At 38.7% G+C, this 17,173-nt stretch overlaps 1 protein-coding gene and 1 pseudogene across 3 annotated transcripts in view; both read left to right on the top strand.

Moving 5' to 3' along the window:
* The window catches only part of smg7 (SMG7 nonsense mediated mRNA decay factor), a 170,458-nt gene that overhangs the window by 70,079 nt on the left and 83,206 nt on the right, over positions 1-17,173 (top strand). For all 3 annotated transcript variants that reach the window (XM_078561379.1, XM_078561380.1, XM_078561378.1), the window contains exons 4-6: positions 5,643-5,775; positions 6,246-6,417; positions 9,818-9,889. In XM_078561379.1, coding sequence (XP_078417505.1) covers positions 5,643-5,775; positions 6,246-6,417; positions 9,818-9,889 — 377 coding nt within the window. The remainder of the gene's footprint in view (positions 1-5,642; positions 5,776-6,245; positions 6,418-9,817; positions 9,890-17,173) is intronic.
* On the top strand, positions 7,123-7,736 carry LOC144692474 (ATP synthase F(1) complex subunit delta, mitochondrial pseudogene; annotated as a pseudogene).

Raw genomic sequence — 17,173 nt, 5'->3', positions numbered from 1 at the left:
GAAAGTTAAGGACAGTATCAAATTGAAAGAAAAAACATACAATGTGGCAAAGATTAGTGGTAAGCCAGAGGATTGGGAAAGTTTTAAAAGCCAACAAAAGATAACCAAAAAGATAATAGAGGGAGAAAATAAACTTTGAGGGTAAACTAGCAAGTAATATAAAAACGGACAGTAAGAGCTTCTTTAAATATATAAAAAGGAAGAGAGAAGCCAAAGTGAACTTAAGCCCCCTTAGAGAATGAGGCTGGGGAAATAATAGGGAACCAGGAAATGACAGAGGAGCTGAATAAATACTTTTCTTCAGTCTTCACGGTAGAAGATACTAATCGCATTCCAAAAATACTAAATAATCAAGGGGAAAAGCAAGGGCGGGGAAATAAATACAATAACTATCACGAGAGGAAAAGTACTAGGGAAACTAATGGGGCTAAAGGTCGATAAGTCCCCTGGACCTGATGGATTGCATTCTAGGATATTAAAGGAAATAGCTGCAGAGATAGTGGATGCACTGGTAGTAATCTTCCAAGATTCCTTAGATTCTGGAAAAGTCCCGAGGATTGGAGAATGGCCAATGTAACACCCATTTTCAAAAAGGGAGGGAGACAAAAAACAGGTAACTATAGGTCAGTTAGCTTAACATCTGTCATTGGGAAAATGTTGGAGTCTATTATAAAGGATGTAATAGCAGATAGATGGGAACACCACCACCTGGAAGTTCCCCTCCAAATCACTCACCATCCTAACTTGAAAATCTATTGCCATTCCTTCACTGTCGCTGGGTCAAAATCCTGGAACTCCCTTCCTTCTAAACAGCATTGTGGGTGTACCTACACCACATGGACTGCAGCAGTTCAAGAAGGCAGCTCTCCACCACCTTCTCAAGGGTAACTAGGGATGGGCAATAAATGCTGGCCCAGCCAGTAAAGCCCACATCCCATGAATGAATAAGAAAAAATCTAATCAAGCAGAGTCAGCATGGCTTCATGAAGGGGAAATCATGTCTAACAAATTTATTAGAATTCTTTGAGGAGGTAACAAGTAGGATAGATAAAGGGGAACCAGTAGAAGTAATATATTTGGATTCCCAAAAGGCATAGATAAGGTACCGCACGTAAGGCTACTTAATAAGAGCCCATGGTATTGGGGGTAGTATATTAATATGGATAGAGGATTGGCTAACTAATAGAAGACAGAGAATTGGGATAATGGGGGCATTTTCAGGATGGCACCCTGTAACTAGTGGAGTGCCACAGTGCTGGGGCCTCAATTATTTACAATAGATGAGGAAAGTGAATGCACTTCACACAAAAATAGGTGGGAAGGCAAGTGGTGAGGATGACGCAAGGAGTCTACAGAGAACTGTAAACAGGTGAAGTGAGTGGGCAAAAACTTGGCAGATGGAATATAATGTGGGGAAATGTGAGGCTATGCACTTTGGCAGGAAAAATAGAGGAGCTGAAAATTATTTAAATGGAGAAAGACTGCAGAAGGCTGCAGCACAGAGGGATTTGGGAGTCCTTGTGCATGAATCCCAAAAAGCTAACATACAAGTTCAGCAGGCAATAGGGAAAACAAATGGAATGTTGGCCTTTATTTCAAAGAGAATGGAGCATAAAAATAGGGAGGTCTTGCTAAAACTATACAAGGCATTAGTTAGACCACACTTAAAATACTGTGAACAGTTTTGGTGCCCTTTAGCTAAGGAAAGATATACTGGCATTGGAGGCAGTCCAGAGAAGGTTTTCTAGGTTGATGCCTGGTATGGAGGGATTTTCTTATGAGGAGAGGTTGAGTAGGTTGGGCCTATCCTCATTGGAGTTTAGAAGAATGAGAGGCGACCTTATTGAAACACACAAGATTCTTAAGGTGCTTGACAGGATGGTTGCTGAGAGGCTGTCTCCCTTGTGGGAGAATGGAGGACCAGAGGGCATAACCTTAGAGTAAGGGGCTGCCCATTTAAGACAAATGAGGAGCAATTTCTTCTCTAAGGGCAGTCAATCTGTAGAATTCTTTACCGCAGAGGGCTGTGGAGGCCGGGTCGTTAATATATTCAAGGCTGAGATAGACAGATTTTTAATCAGTAAGGGAATCGAGAGTTATGGGGAAAAGGCAGGAAAGTGGAGTCTTATGGACTACCAATTTTCCTTTTTCCCTCCATTTCTTTGTTTCCTCACAAACTTTGTTTGCTTTCAAAATTGAAATTTTATTTTTACAACCAAAAAAATCATATTGGGATGAATTTTGTGGTCAGTGGCAAAGCATCAGCACTTGCAGCTAACTTTAGGAAACCCGTCCACAAAAATCTAACAATTCTTGTAATGCTGGCTTCCTGTTTTCCACTGGCATTTTAATTATGGTGCCAAGTCAAGAGGATCTTCGGGTGTGCAGTAGCAGCGATGTCAGCAAGCAGAGTAAACAGCCAAACACAATGAAGTGTTCATGCAGATGACAAGCTAGAAAGTCAAAAGCACTGCAAATTCTTCATTCTTTTAATTTATATTTTCATATAGAAAGTCAAATGCACTGCTTATTCTTCACTTTTAATTTATATTTTTAATAGAAAAACAAATGTTTATGATTGGATCAAGGTTAAAAACTAAAATATCATAATTTCTTTAAATCATAATGGAAAAATTTAACACTCCACGGATATAACGTTAGCTTTTCAGAGCTAGTGAGGGTGTTTAGAAGTAATTATGAACTTAGTACATTGTTAAAAATCCAGTTACACACCATTCAGCAAGTTCTAACCTTGTGGGTTTTTTATAGTGAGGCAGTATAAAAGTGGAAGTTTTCATCAATTCCCTGGTTGCTTAGCAGTTGCACTCTGGGGGTCCCCAACAGTGCACTCTCCAGAGGAGTGTAGAATCACTGACAGCAACTTTTGGATTTCCATATTATTCTACGCATGTGCAGACTCTCAAGCTTTTGTCAATCTCAATGGGGTTAAGTTGGCAAATGCTAACAGTTTTGTTGTCGTTACCACTGTAAAATCCATGCTGTGATAATTTGGAAAAAATGTTTTTTCTTTCTGTCTTTGTATTCCATACACTTTCCTCCTTGCACTTTCAGTCGCATGGATGCATTCCCATTGTCTACATAGATGTTCCAGAACTCCCGTCCCTAGGGTTTCATAAGGGTATAAGCATTTAAAATTGGCCATTTTAACTGTCAGATGCAAATTACATTTGGAGTTAAAACACGGTGAGCTTCAAAATTTGACTTTTTTTGAAAATGTTGTCATCACTCAGGCGAATAGGTATGGGTGATTTCATATACAATGGAGGGGTTGGGGAATTGGAAAACTTGAAGTAAAGTAATGAAAAAGAAAAAATCTAACTCTAAAGGTTTGAGTCAAGGGAAGAATTGAGATTGTCAACGTTGTGCTTGCCAGGATTGCGAAGGATTGCAGCTTTGAGCCTTTTATTGTATTACCTTGAAGCACTTCATCTCGGAGGGATCATAATCAGACTAAAAATAGGAAAAAGCTGGTTTTGATAGCCCTTTTGAAAACTCTATTAATAAATCTTTGTTAGAATATTTTATTCCCAATCTCTGCATAGTAGCTTTCGTCATAGCTCCAAAGAATAGCATCACTGATTAGTTTGGCTTTGTTCATCTATCTATATAAAAGTTCTGAGAGTAATTGTCACACTTCAGAGAAAAGGCTGTGATTTCATCCTGTTCTTTCTGACCTGGAGCTGTAAATTTACAAGCAGCTTCAAATCTGTAAACTTCCTGAGCAAGTGAGGCACACTTGTGATGTTGGGTTGTGTTTACTTTCAGCAATTAGACTTTGTAGTTTTCAAAGGGACAGACGGATCAGCTTTAAACAAACTTTTAGTTCAGCAGACAAGTAACACATTGTGGCCAGACCTTGAGAGAAGAATAAAAAACTTGTCCATATAAAGCAGTATATCATTTGAGTTCCTGTGAACAATGTCACCAAAGAGTCATTACTTTTTATAAGTCATTTGTTTTAAACCAATGATACATGTGTTTTGTAAGAACAAACTAATGCAGTTTTAAGGATGTAATTTAATTGTTACCAAAGTTCTAATGTTAAAAAAAACCTCTTAAACCAATGTCAGTAGGAGGCAAATGGAAGTTTTCACTGCTTCCTGTTATGTTTAAAGAACTCCACACGAAGAAACATGTTGCCACAGCTTGGCAACATCTTTTCATAGAACTAGCTCTAAGTTTATAACTAGAATGGTTTATGGAGAAGTATAATAAATGAAATGAATGTGGAATCAGTTTTCAACGACGGATGTCAGGGGAGCCAGAAGCAGTTTATCCTCAACTCTTGGGATGTTTCTTCCTTGATCTTTCATAAAACATCTTTGACCAAGTTTGTATTAAGCGGTTTATCAGCCTTGGAAATGCATATTTATTGTTCACGTTTTGATTCTCAGATCTGTCAGAAGTAATGATTCCTTTGAATCAGATTTACCTACCATCAAAAGATTATTTTGATGGATTATTCTTCTAGGAAAATGCAACTTTATTTTTAATCACTCAGTTGGATCATATTTTAAATTTTCATTGGCTTCTAATCTTTATAAGCGCATTGTTATAAACTAACCCGGTAGTAAATTGCTGTTAGTTTACGTGCTATAGACAAATACAGTTTTATTTTTATTTTATATCATGACCATTCGATTTGAGCGAAAACTATGTTAGCTTGTAGAGGTCTTCATGATCTAAGTTAAATTATGCTGCGCACATTACTTTTGAGTCATAGTACTGAATCAAACCTTCTGATAGTGTTAAAAACAAAAAGCTAAAAGCTACTGCGGATGCTGGAAATCCAAAACAAAAACAGAATTACCTGGAAAAACTCAGCAGGTCTGGCAGCATGATTAACTGATTTCTTCTCCACCGATGCTGCCAGACCTGCTGAGTTTTTCCAGGTAATTCTGTTTTTCTTCTGATAGTGTGTTGTTCATCTGTCCTCATGATTGTAAGATATTATAATACCTTTAAAACCTCTGATTAAAATCATGATTTCCGATTTCACAAGAAATACATGATTTTTTTCTTCAATATTGAATAGGGAGCAGTATTGAAGCGCTTCATATGAGATTGGAATGGTAGGAAGAGGAATAGATTATTAGTTTACACCATATTGTTTGAGATCACAAGGCTGATGTGAATGAGGAAGGTCCTTTAGCTCGCTTGGTCTAAAACAAATCTACAGCCTGACTACTCCAACCTGCAGCCTAGCAAGTGTTTGCCCCCACCATTCTAACAAACTCCATTCCATTTGCTGATGGGAAAATAGTACTTGTAAGGTATAGGAAAGTAACTAGCCTGTATATCATTCGTTAGTTAACATCCTTAGATTGGCATGAGGTTCATTGCTATAACTGCTTTGCGTTTTTTATATTTATATTTTATATTTTTATTTGTTACACGTATGCTATCTATACATGAGATATTTTTCCAATATCCTTGATGTTGCATTGTAGATTCAAGCAATGTGTAAGAGCCAACTGAAAAAACCATGTAACTTGCTTTAAAATGTTTGAAGGAAACTATTGAAGGAAATTGAAGTTGTTTTCTCGCTGTGTTTATGTAAGCTAATGTAATAATCTCTTGAGGTTGATTCATCTTAATGATTAATGTTTCATTTACTGTAGCTGGAATCATGCCTTCAAAAATCAAATTACAACACTACAGGGTCAGGCCAAGAACCGAGCCAATCCTAATCGCAGTGAGGTACAGGCCAATCTTTCGCTCTTCTTAGAGGCAGCTAGTGGCTTCTACACACAGGTGAGTCCACAAGAAAAAGATGAGATTTCACTGAGAAAATGAATTGATTGGCCTGATCTAGTCTTTAGTGGACCAGTCAGCTGAGTTGGGCGGCATAAATACTGGTGACCTAAATTGGACTTATTTACATTTGAGCAAATTTGAATGAAGCTGTGGAGCCCTGAAAAAACATGTTACCAGCTGGGTAATGTGTGTTCTTCTCTTGGGACATCCTAAAGTTTGGATCCCTCCATGTTTTTAATTAATAATCAGTGGTGTGGGAAGATGTTCTCTACCTGTGACTTCACAGAAGCAGTGTAGTACAGGGGACAGAAAGCAATCCAACTGAGTTCTTCATGGCAGCAGTAAAAATGACTTTATGAAGAAATAAATAAGATTTTCATAATTAGATTTCTACACTTTGGGGAGTACTTCAATAAATTTACTCTTTCAAGTGTGTTTTGGGAATTTATTTATTTTTTTCTTTTCAGTTGCTGCAGGAGTTGTGCACAGTCTTCAATGTGGACCTTCCTTGCCGTGTTAAATCTTCACAGCTAGGAATCATCAGCAATAAGCAATGCAACACCAGTGGAATTGTGAAGCCCCAACCCAGCTCTTGCTCTTATATCTGCCAGCACTGCCTTGTACACCTTGGAGACATAGGTACATAATTTAAAGATTTAACAACATCATTTGACCAGTGGTGGCTCAGTTAAATAGCTTTTATTTACTCCTGTATAAATTAATGTATATTTCAAGCAAGAGTTGTTTATCCATGGTTCTGGATATATTATATATGTGGACATATAATTCTGGCTTCAGACCAACTATTAACATGTATTGTGGCTTGCACATAAAGTTTTTGGTACTTAGAACAGTGCTTATCTAAAAGCTGCATCTTCATAAATATTATATATAACTGTTGGCCAACTCCGCATCAGATGTTGCTCAAAACATTTTCCACATTTGTTTCTGTAATTTAGTTTTCGTTTTAAATTCCTTTTAGCTGCCAGTAAGAGTCCTTATTTGTTCTAATTCTACAGCCAGGCGATCCTAAATACCATTTTTAGTAGAGTAACTTTATAGCACTTTATCTGAAGTATGTTGGGAAGTCAATGCTATTAATATAGTAGTGTATTTTAATGTTCTTCCTCTTCCTTTTCTTTTACATTGCCAATTCCTTATACACTGTTATCTGAGCTGGGAGGACAGAGCAGTCCAGGGCACTAAGTTTTCTGGAGCTAATTTTACTGCTTCTATGTATTCTGCAGTGTGCCAATGCTGCTAATGTCAGTATTTCCTCAAGACTGCTTCTTTTGGATAGTATGCCAACTGGTGGCCTTTTCCAGGGTTGACCAAGCCGCAGGTCAGTTTGTGAGGGAGACAAACCCCCGGGATGTTCACCACCGCCATTCACTTCATTGTCCGCCCTGAGCAGCTGCACCTGGCCCAGGCAGCTCTCTCCAGGGGCTATGCCGAAGCGATGCCATTGGCTCCCTTGGCCATCAAGATGTCTTTTACATTTGCCTCTCCCACTGAGGTGTTGAAACCAGTGTGAAGCCAGTGTGAAGCAAGTTGATGTTCCAACACCAACTGGAAGCTTTGGCATTCTCCCTTCCCATGTACCCACGCTACAGGTGCTAAAACCTGGAGTTATAACTGTTTGATGAAGTTGGTGCACAGACCAAATATTTTGTGAGCAGTGGTTCTGTGACAGTGAATGCAGACTCATCAGCTCAGCTCTTGGCTGAAGAAGCAGCAGCTCTGGATGAATTAGACATAACTGCTGCAAAGGCTAACCTGGACAAGGCCAATGCTGAACTATCATCTGCTTCTGGTGAGATAGAACGGGCAGAGGCCTTAATTAGCATAGAAGCTAATGAAGCTATCATAGAAGCGCTGGTGTGACTTGATTAATGGGATGAACTGTGTGTCATGGTGCTGATTGTTTGACCTTCATTTGGGAAGAAGACAACACTATACAGTTAAGTAGGTTGAATTTATAAAAAATAAATATATAACAACCAAAAAAAAAATCTCACAACATAGGCTGACATTTTATTATCAAAGCAGGCAAGCTGGTTGAATGTTGTTGGAGGAGAAAAAAAGATAGATAATTACCTTCAGCACATGCCCATTTGTATTTTCCTATCTAAAAAGAAATGTGTTACTTATTAAATAGCGAAGATTGGGTGTACTCTATACTGAAAGAATCCCCCTCTTTCTCTTTCTACCACCTCTTCAGCCTCTTTAATGTAGGCCCAGTTTTTCCTGTCAAAATGATGTTAACAACACTCATCATTATTTATGTACAAATGCATACATTACCTATCTAACAATATTGATTTCACTTCAAAAGCACTTCATTGGCTAGAAATCTCTTTGGGATGCCCTGTTGTTGTAAAAGCCACTATATAAATGCAAGTCTTTCAAATAACACCAACTTTAGACAAGGGACAGATGGGCGGTTAAACTCAAGCATCTAAAAGTCATTGTCCAAGTCGCGTTGCTTTGCTGCTGGCTTTGCAAAAACAGTATCTTGCTATCTGCCTCATCTTTACAGTGCATTAAGTGGCATGAACTTTCTGTATTTGCAGGTAGATATGAAATAAATTGGTTACAGAAAATTATGCCCATTCTAGTGCACCTTTTTAATGAAATGATATGTTAATTACTGACATCACTCTGGCATTGAAAATGAACTATGTCAAGTGTGGAGTTGCATTCTTTCTGGCTTTCATTGGAGATTTTTAAAATATCAAACTGATTTTTAAAAACTTTTCCTTTACCGTTTTCTCCTAATCTAATCTTTCTTTCCCTCTATTTCTCTCTTCCTAAATTGACATCAAATTTACCCACTCTAATTTACACTTCCTTCTCGGCCTTTGCACTGTTCATCTCACAATCCTTCAATCTGGTTAAGGGGATATACAGTTGCTTGTCCTGCTCACTCAGGTTCCAGATGTCTGGTTTCACTTGCTGCAACATTCGATGTATGCTTTCAGCAGCTTAGCATGCAAAAAAATATTAAAATTTAAATGTGTGCGGGAAGTTTTAACAGCAGATGTTGTAAGATGCCTGCCACACCAAATTATGGCCCATTATGTGCACTAAGAGTTGGGGAAACTTGGGAGATCAAGTCAATTAGAATGCACTTCTTCTGAGCTGTAGTTTTGAATCCAAAACCAGATAAAGACCTCTATCTTGTGACTGTAAGCCATCAAGTGAAACTAAATTTAGCCATTTCTGCAGTAACCTGAATGACAAAACACCGATAAACCTGCACTAAATTGGGCTTTGTCAGAGGCCATTGATGATAAGTATGGGCAATGAAAAAATCAGGTTGGTTATTAATAGGCTGAGTTTAAGGTTCCTGATTATATAACAAGCATAAGAAACTGACAGATAGGGAAAGAACAACTGGTCCATTTAGGCTGTTCCATGCATATGCAATGTCTTATGCATCACATCAAGAGACTCCTTACCTCCAAGGTGTCAGGTACAGAGACAATGGTTTGCCTGATTAAGGATTACTTGATACTGTATTCAATGGCCAAAGTGGGAAACATTGCTTTCTTGTCCTGGTATCCCTCATCTTGGATTACAGAACTTCCTGTGTCATCATTTTGTGTTCTAGGCAGAACCAAAAAGGGGGCAATTAATAGCTCATTGCTGCAAATGACCCTTGTCGTTATTACGTTGGTAGCAAATCTCATACTATAGACCTGTAAACTTATGCTAATAAAATTAATTCCAAGAATGATCAGGTGAAAACACTAATTTCTGATGTTGTGGTCAGTTTTACTCAACTATGATTGCATTCTTTTGCCATAGTGTAACCTCCTATTTACATTGAGCTATACTGCAACAGATCTGCCAGTGCATGTAAATAAAACAATCACGCTTCCAATTGTGAGTGCATCCCTGACTGTTGGGTAGGGGGTAAAACGGCATATTACGTGAAGGAAAATAGGTGAGCCGCTGTTCTGGGATAATCTGCATTTTTATCAGATGTGATTTTTAAAAATATTGGTCTCTAATGTATCTATGCTTTGGCCTGCAGCTCGATACAGAAATCAAACTAGCCAGGCTGAGTCCTACTATAGGCATGCAGCTCAACTTGTTCCTTCAAATGGTAAGATATGTCTTTTTTTTATCTATTGATCAGTAACTCATTTGTGTTCTAAGAAAATATCAACAGAATGTTAGTCACATACAACAAAAGGATCAACATATCCTATGTAGTGAGGCTGTGTGTTTATTTTCCATTTTAACTTGTGGTCATCAACAATCATAACAGGTGAAATACATTGCTTATGGTAATTTTTGAACTAGTTCAAATAGCATGAAAGTTGCATTCAAGCTTAAAAGCCAAACACACTTACCAGGAAGGTGTAAAAACATGAGAATAAATTATTCATTTCTGGTAGAAAAATGTAATTGTTTGTTTAAATAAAATGTCCTAGAGACTGATGCACCATGCAGTTGTTTTATTATTGATATTGAGCGGCCTCACCAAGTGGTTTGAAATGTGTTTTCATGTTGCTTTTAATTGTCAAAACTTCTGTAACCTGAAGATTGTTGAGGGATCCAATGTTTTTCCTTTCCACATGATGCCATTTCCATAAAATATTTTTCATGTATTTGAATTCATATTATAATTGTTGAACAGTTTTCGTTGAAAATGTATTTGAAAGAAATGTTGAAACTAAACATTCACAAACCGTACCACACAATGGAACAATTAGTGTCCCAGCTGCACTATAATCTAGCTATTTCTTTGCTTCATTCTGTCGTTTTTGGATACCGGTTAAAAATCATCTACAGGTTTATATTTTGATGCCCCAAGATGTATTTTTCTTTTGCATGTAAACTTGTCAATCATTCTGCCCAGTACAGCCCAGGAGACAAATGCTCTTACTTTGGGTTTAGAGAGCAGCAGGAAAAACATCAGCAATTCAATGCAACATGTATTTACTACCAATTTAAAATGAGTTTACTTTGTTACCCAGTGTGTGTCTATAAAAGCAGCAATTCTTGAGCTGAAGGTCTGGCTATTTTCATTATTATTCATTGGCTGATCAGAACCCTCTTCGAATAAGTAGCATCTGAATTTTTTGAAGAAACTAAACTTCATTGTAAATCCATACAAATTCCAACTATAGCCTGTACAGAGAGTATCACTTTTGCAAACAGTTTTAGGCTACTGTAGAGACAGAGCCAACAAGACAACTATTTTGTATGGAAGCTAAACTTGTCACTGGGTAGTTGGATGTGTCATCATGTGTTATTTGCTGGCAAGGAATGTGCTACCAGAAGGATTTTTCTTGCTTGTCTATAGAGTACCATGCATATGTGAAAGATTCTGACACTATCTGCAAAGCGGTATCCTAGAGCAAGGCAATTTCTTGGGCTCAGGATGAAAAGTTGTGATATAATATTTTGGCTTTGAGTCTCACCACTAGGTTTCATACTAATTTAGCCTAATCCTTTGCTATCTGGAGGTTCCGTATTGATGTACGATCTCCATGTTACAATACTGTTATCCCCCCAGAAAAAACCCTATTGTGTTTTGCCTGATGCTGCTTGGAACCATTAGCTTACTTGATGCATATTGCATCTGTTATGAGTTGTGGTGTTTGCTGCACTTTATGATCCTGGGTGCATTCTAGAGCTAGGCATTATTAATGTTCAACATTATCAATTTAGACAGTATAAAGAAATCATCAAATTAGAAACTCAGCATAATCAAACTGTACTCTCACATTTCCTTTACCATGGATGATGGGAAATAATTTTTTGGAGATGCTGTTCTGCTTGGGGAGTATGAGCAGCTAGGGGCTAAATTAATAATCAGAACCTCAAAGATACTAATCTCTAGATTATTCCTGGAGCCATGAGCAATTTGAGGTAGGGTAAGCAAAATTAGAAAGTAAATGTGTGGCTCAGTGATGTGGGAGAAATGGGTTTTGATTCATGGGGCATTGGCATTAGTACAGGGGAAAGTGGGAGCTGTACCGGTGGAATGGTCTTCACTCGAACCGTACTGGGGACCAGAGTTCTGGTGAATATAACTAGGGCAGTAGAGGGAGTTGTAAACTAAACCGTGGGGGCAAGGGATCAAATGAGGGAAGATGTGATAAATTAAAGAGAGAGGACAAGGCAAGAGAGCAAGGTAGCAATCAGGGAAATAATAATCAGAGTGTGGCAGAAAGGGGGAAAAGGACAGAGCATACAAACTTAAGAGTGTGCCAGCAGATAAGGCTAAAGGTTGCAAAAATAGTAAAAAGGCAGAACTAAAGGCTCTGTGTATCTGAATGCACATAACATTCGTAACAAAATGATGAATTTATCAGCTTAAATAGAAATAAATATGTATGATCTGCTAGCCATTACAGAGACATGACTGCAAGATGACAAAGGCTGAGACATGAATATTCAAGGGTACCTGACATTTTAAAAGGCCAGGAAACTAGGAAAAGGTAGAGGGGTAACTGTTAATTAAGGATGACAGTACAATAGAGAGAGATGGCCTTCATTCTAAAGATGTAGAATCAGTTTGGGTAGAGATCAGAAATAGTAGTGGTAGGAAGTCACTTGTGGGAGTAGTTTATAGCCCCCTAATAGTAACTACACTGTAGGATGGGATGTACAGGAAGAAATGATGGGGACTTGTGAGAAAGGTATGGTGATAATCATGGGTGAATTTAACCTACATGTGGGATTGGACAAATCAGATAGACAAAGGTAGCCTGGAAGATGAGTTCACAATGTTTTCGGGATCATTTCTTAGAGCAGCACACTCTAGATTCAATCAGAGAACAGGCTATTCTAGATCTGTGTTGTATTTAGCAAATGCAAATCCTCAAAACCAATTGATAAACTCAGTAAATAAGGAGGCTAAGGTGATTAGTCCGCCACTTAAGTCCATAGAGGGGGCACTCCTCAGCAATGTGCAGCATTGTTTGTATCTTTCCACAAGTGCATAAGGGGTATGTACTGATGTCCCAATGGTTGAGGTCGGCTGCACAGAGGCCCTGGCTTGTCCTTGAACCTGTTTAGCAAGGACTACTCTTGCCATGTTAGCTCAAAGCCTGTCATTTGACAGATAGGATTTGTCACAAGGAATGCATTAGTGACTTCCCATGTTTCCCATTCCTTGATTCAAAGCATATGTGCTGGTAGATCTTACTCCTTCTGAGTGCTCCATATGGAGTGCCGAGATGGAAGGCAGACAGTAGGTAGATTGAACAGGTGGCCATGGAGTGATAAGTGAAGTGCAGCAGGGATGGTTTTAGCCCTTTGTCTCTGGCCATCCATGTGGATATGTAATTCTTTTTGGCACTGGCATTATGGATGTGGAGTACACTGAATATAGTTTTAGAGGGATTCGTGAGATGCCATATGCTGCATGATCCAGATCTGGTAATTTGCAACAAGACAGGATTAATTAATGACCTCATAGTAAAGGTGCCTCTAGGTAGTTGTGATCATAACATGATTGAGTTTTGCATTCAGTTTGAAGAAGAGAAGAGTGGGTCTAAGACTAGTATTTTAAACTTAAGTAAGAGAAATTGAGGGTATGAAGACCAAGCTGGTTAAAGTAAACTGGGAAATTAGGTTAAGGGATACGTCAGTAGAGATGCAATGGCAGACATTTAAGGAGATATTTCAGAATACACAGCAAAGATACATTCCGGTGGGAAAGAAAGATGCTAGGGGGGAAGGCCCACCATTCATGGCTAGCTAAGGAAGTTAAAGATAGTGTCAAATTGAAAGAAGAAGTTTACAATCCTGTGAAGAGTAGTGGCTGGCTAATAAGATTGGACAGAATATTTAAAAAAAAGAAAAAAAAATGACCTAATGAGGTAAAAATTAAGAGTATGAGAAAAAGCTAACTAGAAGTCAAAAAACAGTAAAAGTTTCTATAGGTATTTAAAAAGGAAAAGAGTAAGCGAAGTGAGTGTTGGTCCTCTAGAGTGTGTTTGGGAATGAAAGAAAATGGCAGATGAACAAATATTTTGCATTCGTCTTAACTCTAGAGGATACAAATAACATCTCAGAAATAATTGTGAATCAAAAGTTGAAAGGGAGGGAGGGGCTTAAAACAATTACAGCTGAGAAAATTATTAGAACTAAAAGCTGATAAGTCCCCAGGTCCTGATGGACTCATCCAATGGTCTTTTTTAAAAAAAAAGTGGCTACTGAGATGATAGATGCATTGGTTTTAATTTTCCAAAATTCACTAGATTCTGGAAAGGTCCCATCAGATTGGAAAATAGCAAATGTAACTCCTCCATTCAAGAAAGGAGGAAGACAGAAAGCTGGAAAATACAGGCCGGTTATCTTAATAACTGTCATAGGGAAAATGCTGGAATCTATTATTAAGGAGGTTATAGCAGGGCAGTTAGATAATCTGAATTCAATCAGGCAGAGTCAACATGATTTTGTGAAAGGAAAATTGTGTTTGGCTAATTTATTAGTCAGATGAAGTAATGAGCAATGCGGATCAAGGGAAACCTGTGGATGTGGTGTACTTAGTTTTTCAGAAGGCATTTGATAAGGTGCCACATCAAAGGTTACTGCACAAAATAAGAGCTCATGGTGTAGGGGGTAACATATTAGCATGGATAGAGGATTGGTTAGTTAACAGGAAGCAAAGAGTAGGCATAAATGGATCTTCAGGTTGACAAGATGTAGCGAGTGGAGTGCCACAGGGATCAGGGCGGGGGCCTCAACTACTTGCGATGTATATCAATGACTTGGATGAAGGACTGAATGTGTAGTTGCTAAATTTGCTGATGACACAAAGATAGGTAGGAAAGTAACTTGTGAAGAGGACACAAGGCGTCTGCAAAAGTTAAGTGAGTGGGCAAAGGTTGGTAAGATTGAGTATAATGTGGGAAAGTGAACTTGACCACTTTGGCAGGAAGAATAGAAAAGCAGCGTATTGGGCCATAACTTCCGAGCTCCTCAACGTTGGATTGTGGGGGTACCCCAAAGATGCACTGGGGAACCCCTCTCGGAACTTCACATGCTCAGAAATACAAACTTTCCCTGGGCGCTTGCCCCACACTGGGAGCCATCTGAAAATGCAATTTAATCTCAAACTTCTGACTGGGTTACAACAATGGTTACCCAGAACAAATTAGAAGAATTAAAATCTCTTCTAAATTCTTGCTAACTATTGTACAGATGTGCAGGTTCAGTTGGAACCCCCTTGGGACACCCCCCCACCCCCCCCAAAAAAAAAACCCACCTGATACCCCCACCACCCCCAGGCTTTCCCCTGTCTCACCCCTCCACCAAAGCCCGATCCCCCCCCAAAGCCCGGCCCACTTGCCCCCTCCCGATTTCTTCCTTCCAATGAACCTTTAAACTTACCTGGTTTACAGCAGCTAGTGCCGTAAAATAGGGGAATGCCTCTTCACTTCAACACTCCAGCATTTTGAAGCTGGGCCTCAAGGATGCGCTGCACTGCCTGAATCTCGTCCAGCCTGACTCGGAAAGACAGGCTAGAAAAAAAATGTAATTGGGCATGGAGTGGGAATCCGGCGCGGAACTTCAGGCCCATTATTTAAATGGAGAAAGATTGCAGAGCTCGATGGTACAGAGTGATCTCGGTGTCCTTAAACATTAATCGCAACAAATCAGCATGCAGGTGCAGCAAGTGATTAGGAAGGTAAATGGAATATTGTTGTTTATTGCAAGGTGAATGGAATATAAAAGTAGGGATGTTTTGCTGCAGTTGTACAGGGTATTTGTTATGGCAGGCGGATGGTAAATGCCAAGCTGCCCAAATCCCAGAGGGAAACTTGAAAGCAACTGCAAAAGCAACTATTTGAAATCTGTACTTATTTTGAGATGCGGGTTTTGAATTCAGTAAACGAAGGCCACCAAGCCTTGTAGGTTTCTAACAAAACTAAATTAAACCTTTATTAATAGAAAAAATGATTTTAAGCACATACATAGATCTATAAATTACTACTATGATAGCTTCTAAATCTGCTTGTTAGTCTAACTCCCAGTTATACTTTCGTTAAAGCAACAGTGAGACACACAGATTTTAAAAGACCCAGGCAAAGTAACACACAATACCCTGAACAGTCAAATTCAAAGTGAGTTTTTCTTAGCTTCAGTTCCTTGTAGACAGCAACTTGAGGCTTAGATGTGGAGGCTTTTCACGCTTTAGGTCTTAGAATGCCTTTCCTTGCACACAGCCTTCTCTCCTTTATACAGATTTTCCCCTTTGAATGCAAATTCCCGTTGTTTCAGTATGTCTTTGGACTTTACCTCTCTAATAATAAAAATCTATCATAGCACTAATTTTACTAGTAACCTTTGGGGGAAAATAAACACACTGTTTCTTAACTTCTCCTGGCTAGGTGAAACATTTCCTTCCCCCCTGCCCCCTTTTGAATTCAAGCTAGTCTGGTTTATTTAAAAATGCAAATGTTCCCTTTACACCTCACATTCTAAAACTTCCCCCACGTTTACCTTAACATTTCAAACCTAGCTTATCTTCTGTTCCATCAAAGCCTTCAGACCAGCTGCCTTTAATTCAATTAAGTCCCATACACACAGGCCCATAGATGCGGACCCCACTATTACTCTACAATAAATTCCAATAACGTAATGAAAATTATTATATCAAAACTGGTGGTGTAGTTAATACAGTTTTCAAACTGTCAAATGCCTCCTGACACTCCTGTGTCCATTGAAACTTCCTGTTCTTTTTTAATTGTTCACCCAATAGAGCAGCCACACCACTAAAATTTGGTACAAATTTCCAATAAAACCCACTGGGAATCCACGATAGCCTTGACTTTCACATCTCTCTGAGCCACCTTACCATGTTCAATGGTGTGGTCTAGATATGTAACTTGTGCTTTTGCAAATTCACTTCTAGCCAAGTTCACCACCAAATTAGTGTCTTGTAATCGAGTAAATAATTCTTCCAGATGTTGCAAATGCTCCTCCCTTGTTTGACTAAAAAATATCAAAAATGTCAATATACACAGCACAATTGCTCAGAGCTGCAATTACTTTCTTTGTCATTCTTTGAAATGTTGTAGGTGCATTTTTCATACCAAATGGCATAATTTTAAACTGATATTGTCCATTTGCCATCACAAAAGCTGATATCACCTTTGCTCTCTCCAATGACAGTACTTGCCAATATCCTCTTAGCAAGTCAATCTTTGTGATAAATTTTGATTGCCTCACTTTCTCAATACAATCTTCCAACCTTGGTACAGGGCATGAATCCGCTTTTGTCACCGCATTCACCTTTCGATAGTCCACACACGGTCTTTGTGTTCCATCTGTTTTCGGTACCAGCACAATAAGCAAACTACAGTTACTGCAACTAGACTCAATGATATTATTTTGAAGCATGAATTCAGTTTCTTTCTGTACT

Source organism: Cetorhinus maximus, chromosome 17 (assembly GCF_964194155.1).
Source record: "Cetorhinus maximus chromosome 17, sCetMax3.hap1.1, whole genome shotgun sequence".
NCBI lineage: Eukaryota > Metazoa > Chordata > Chondrichthyes > Lamniformes > Cetorhinidae > Cetorhinus > Cetorhinus maximus.
This window is presented reverse-complemented; position numbering and strand designations above follow the sequence as displayed.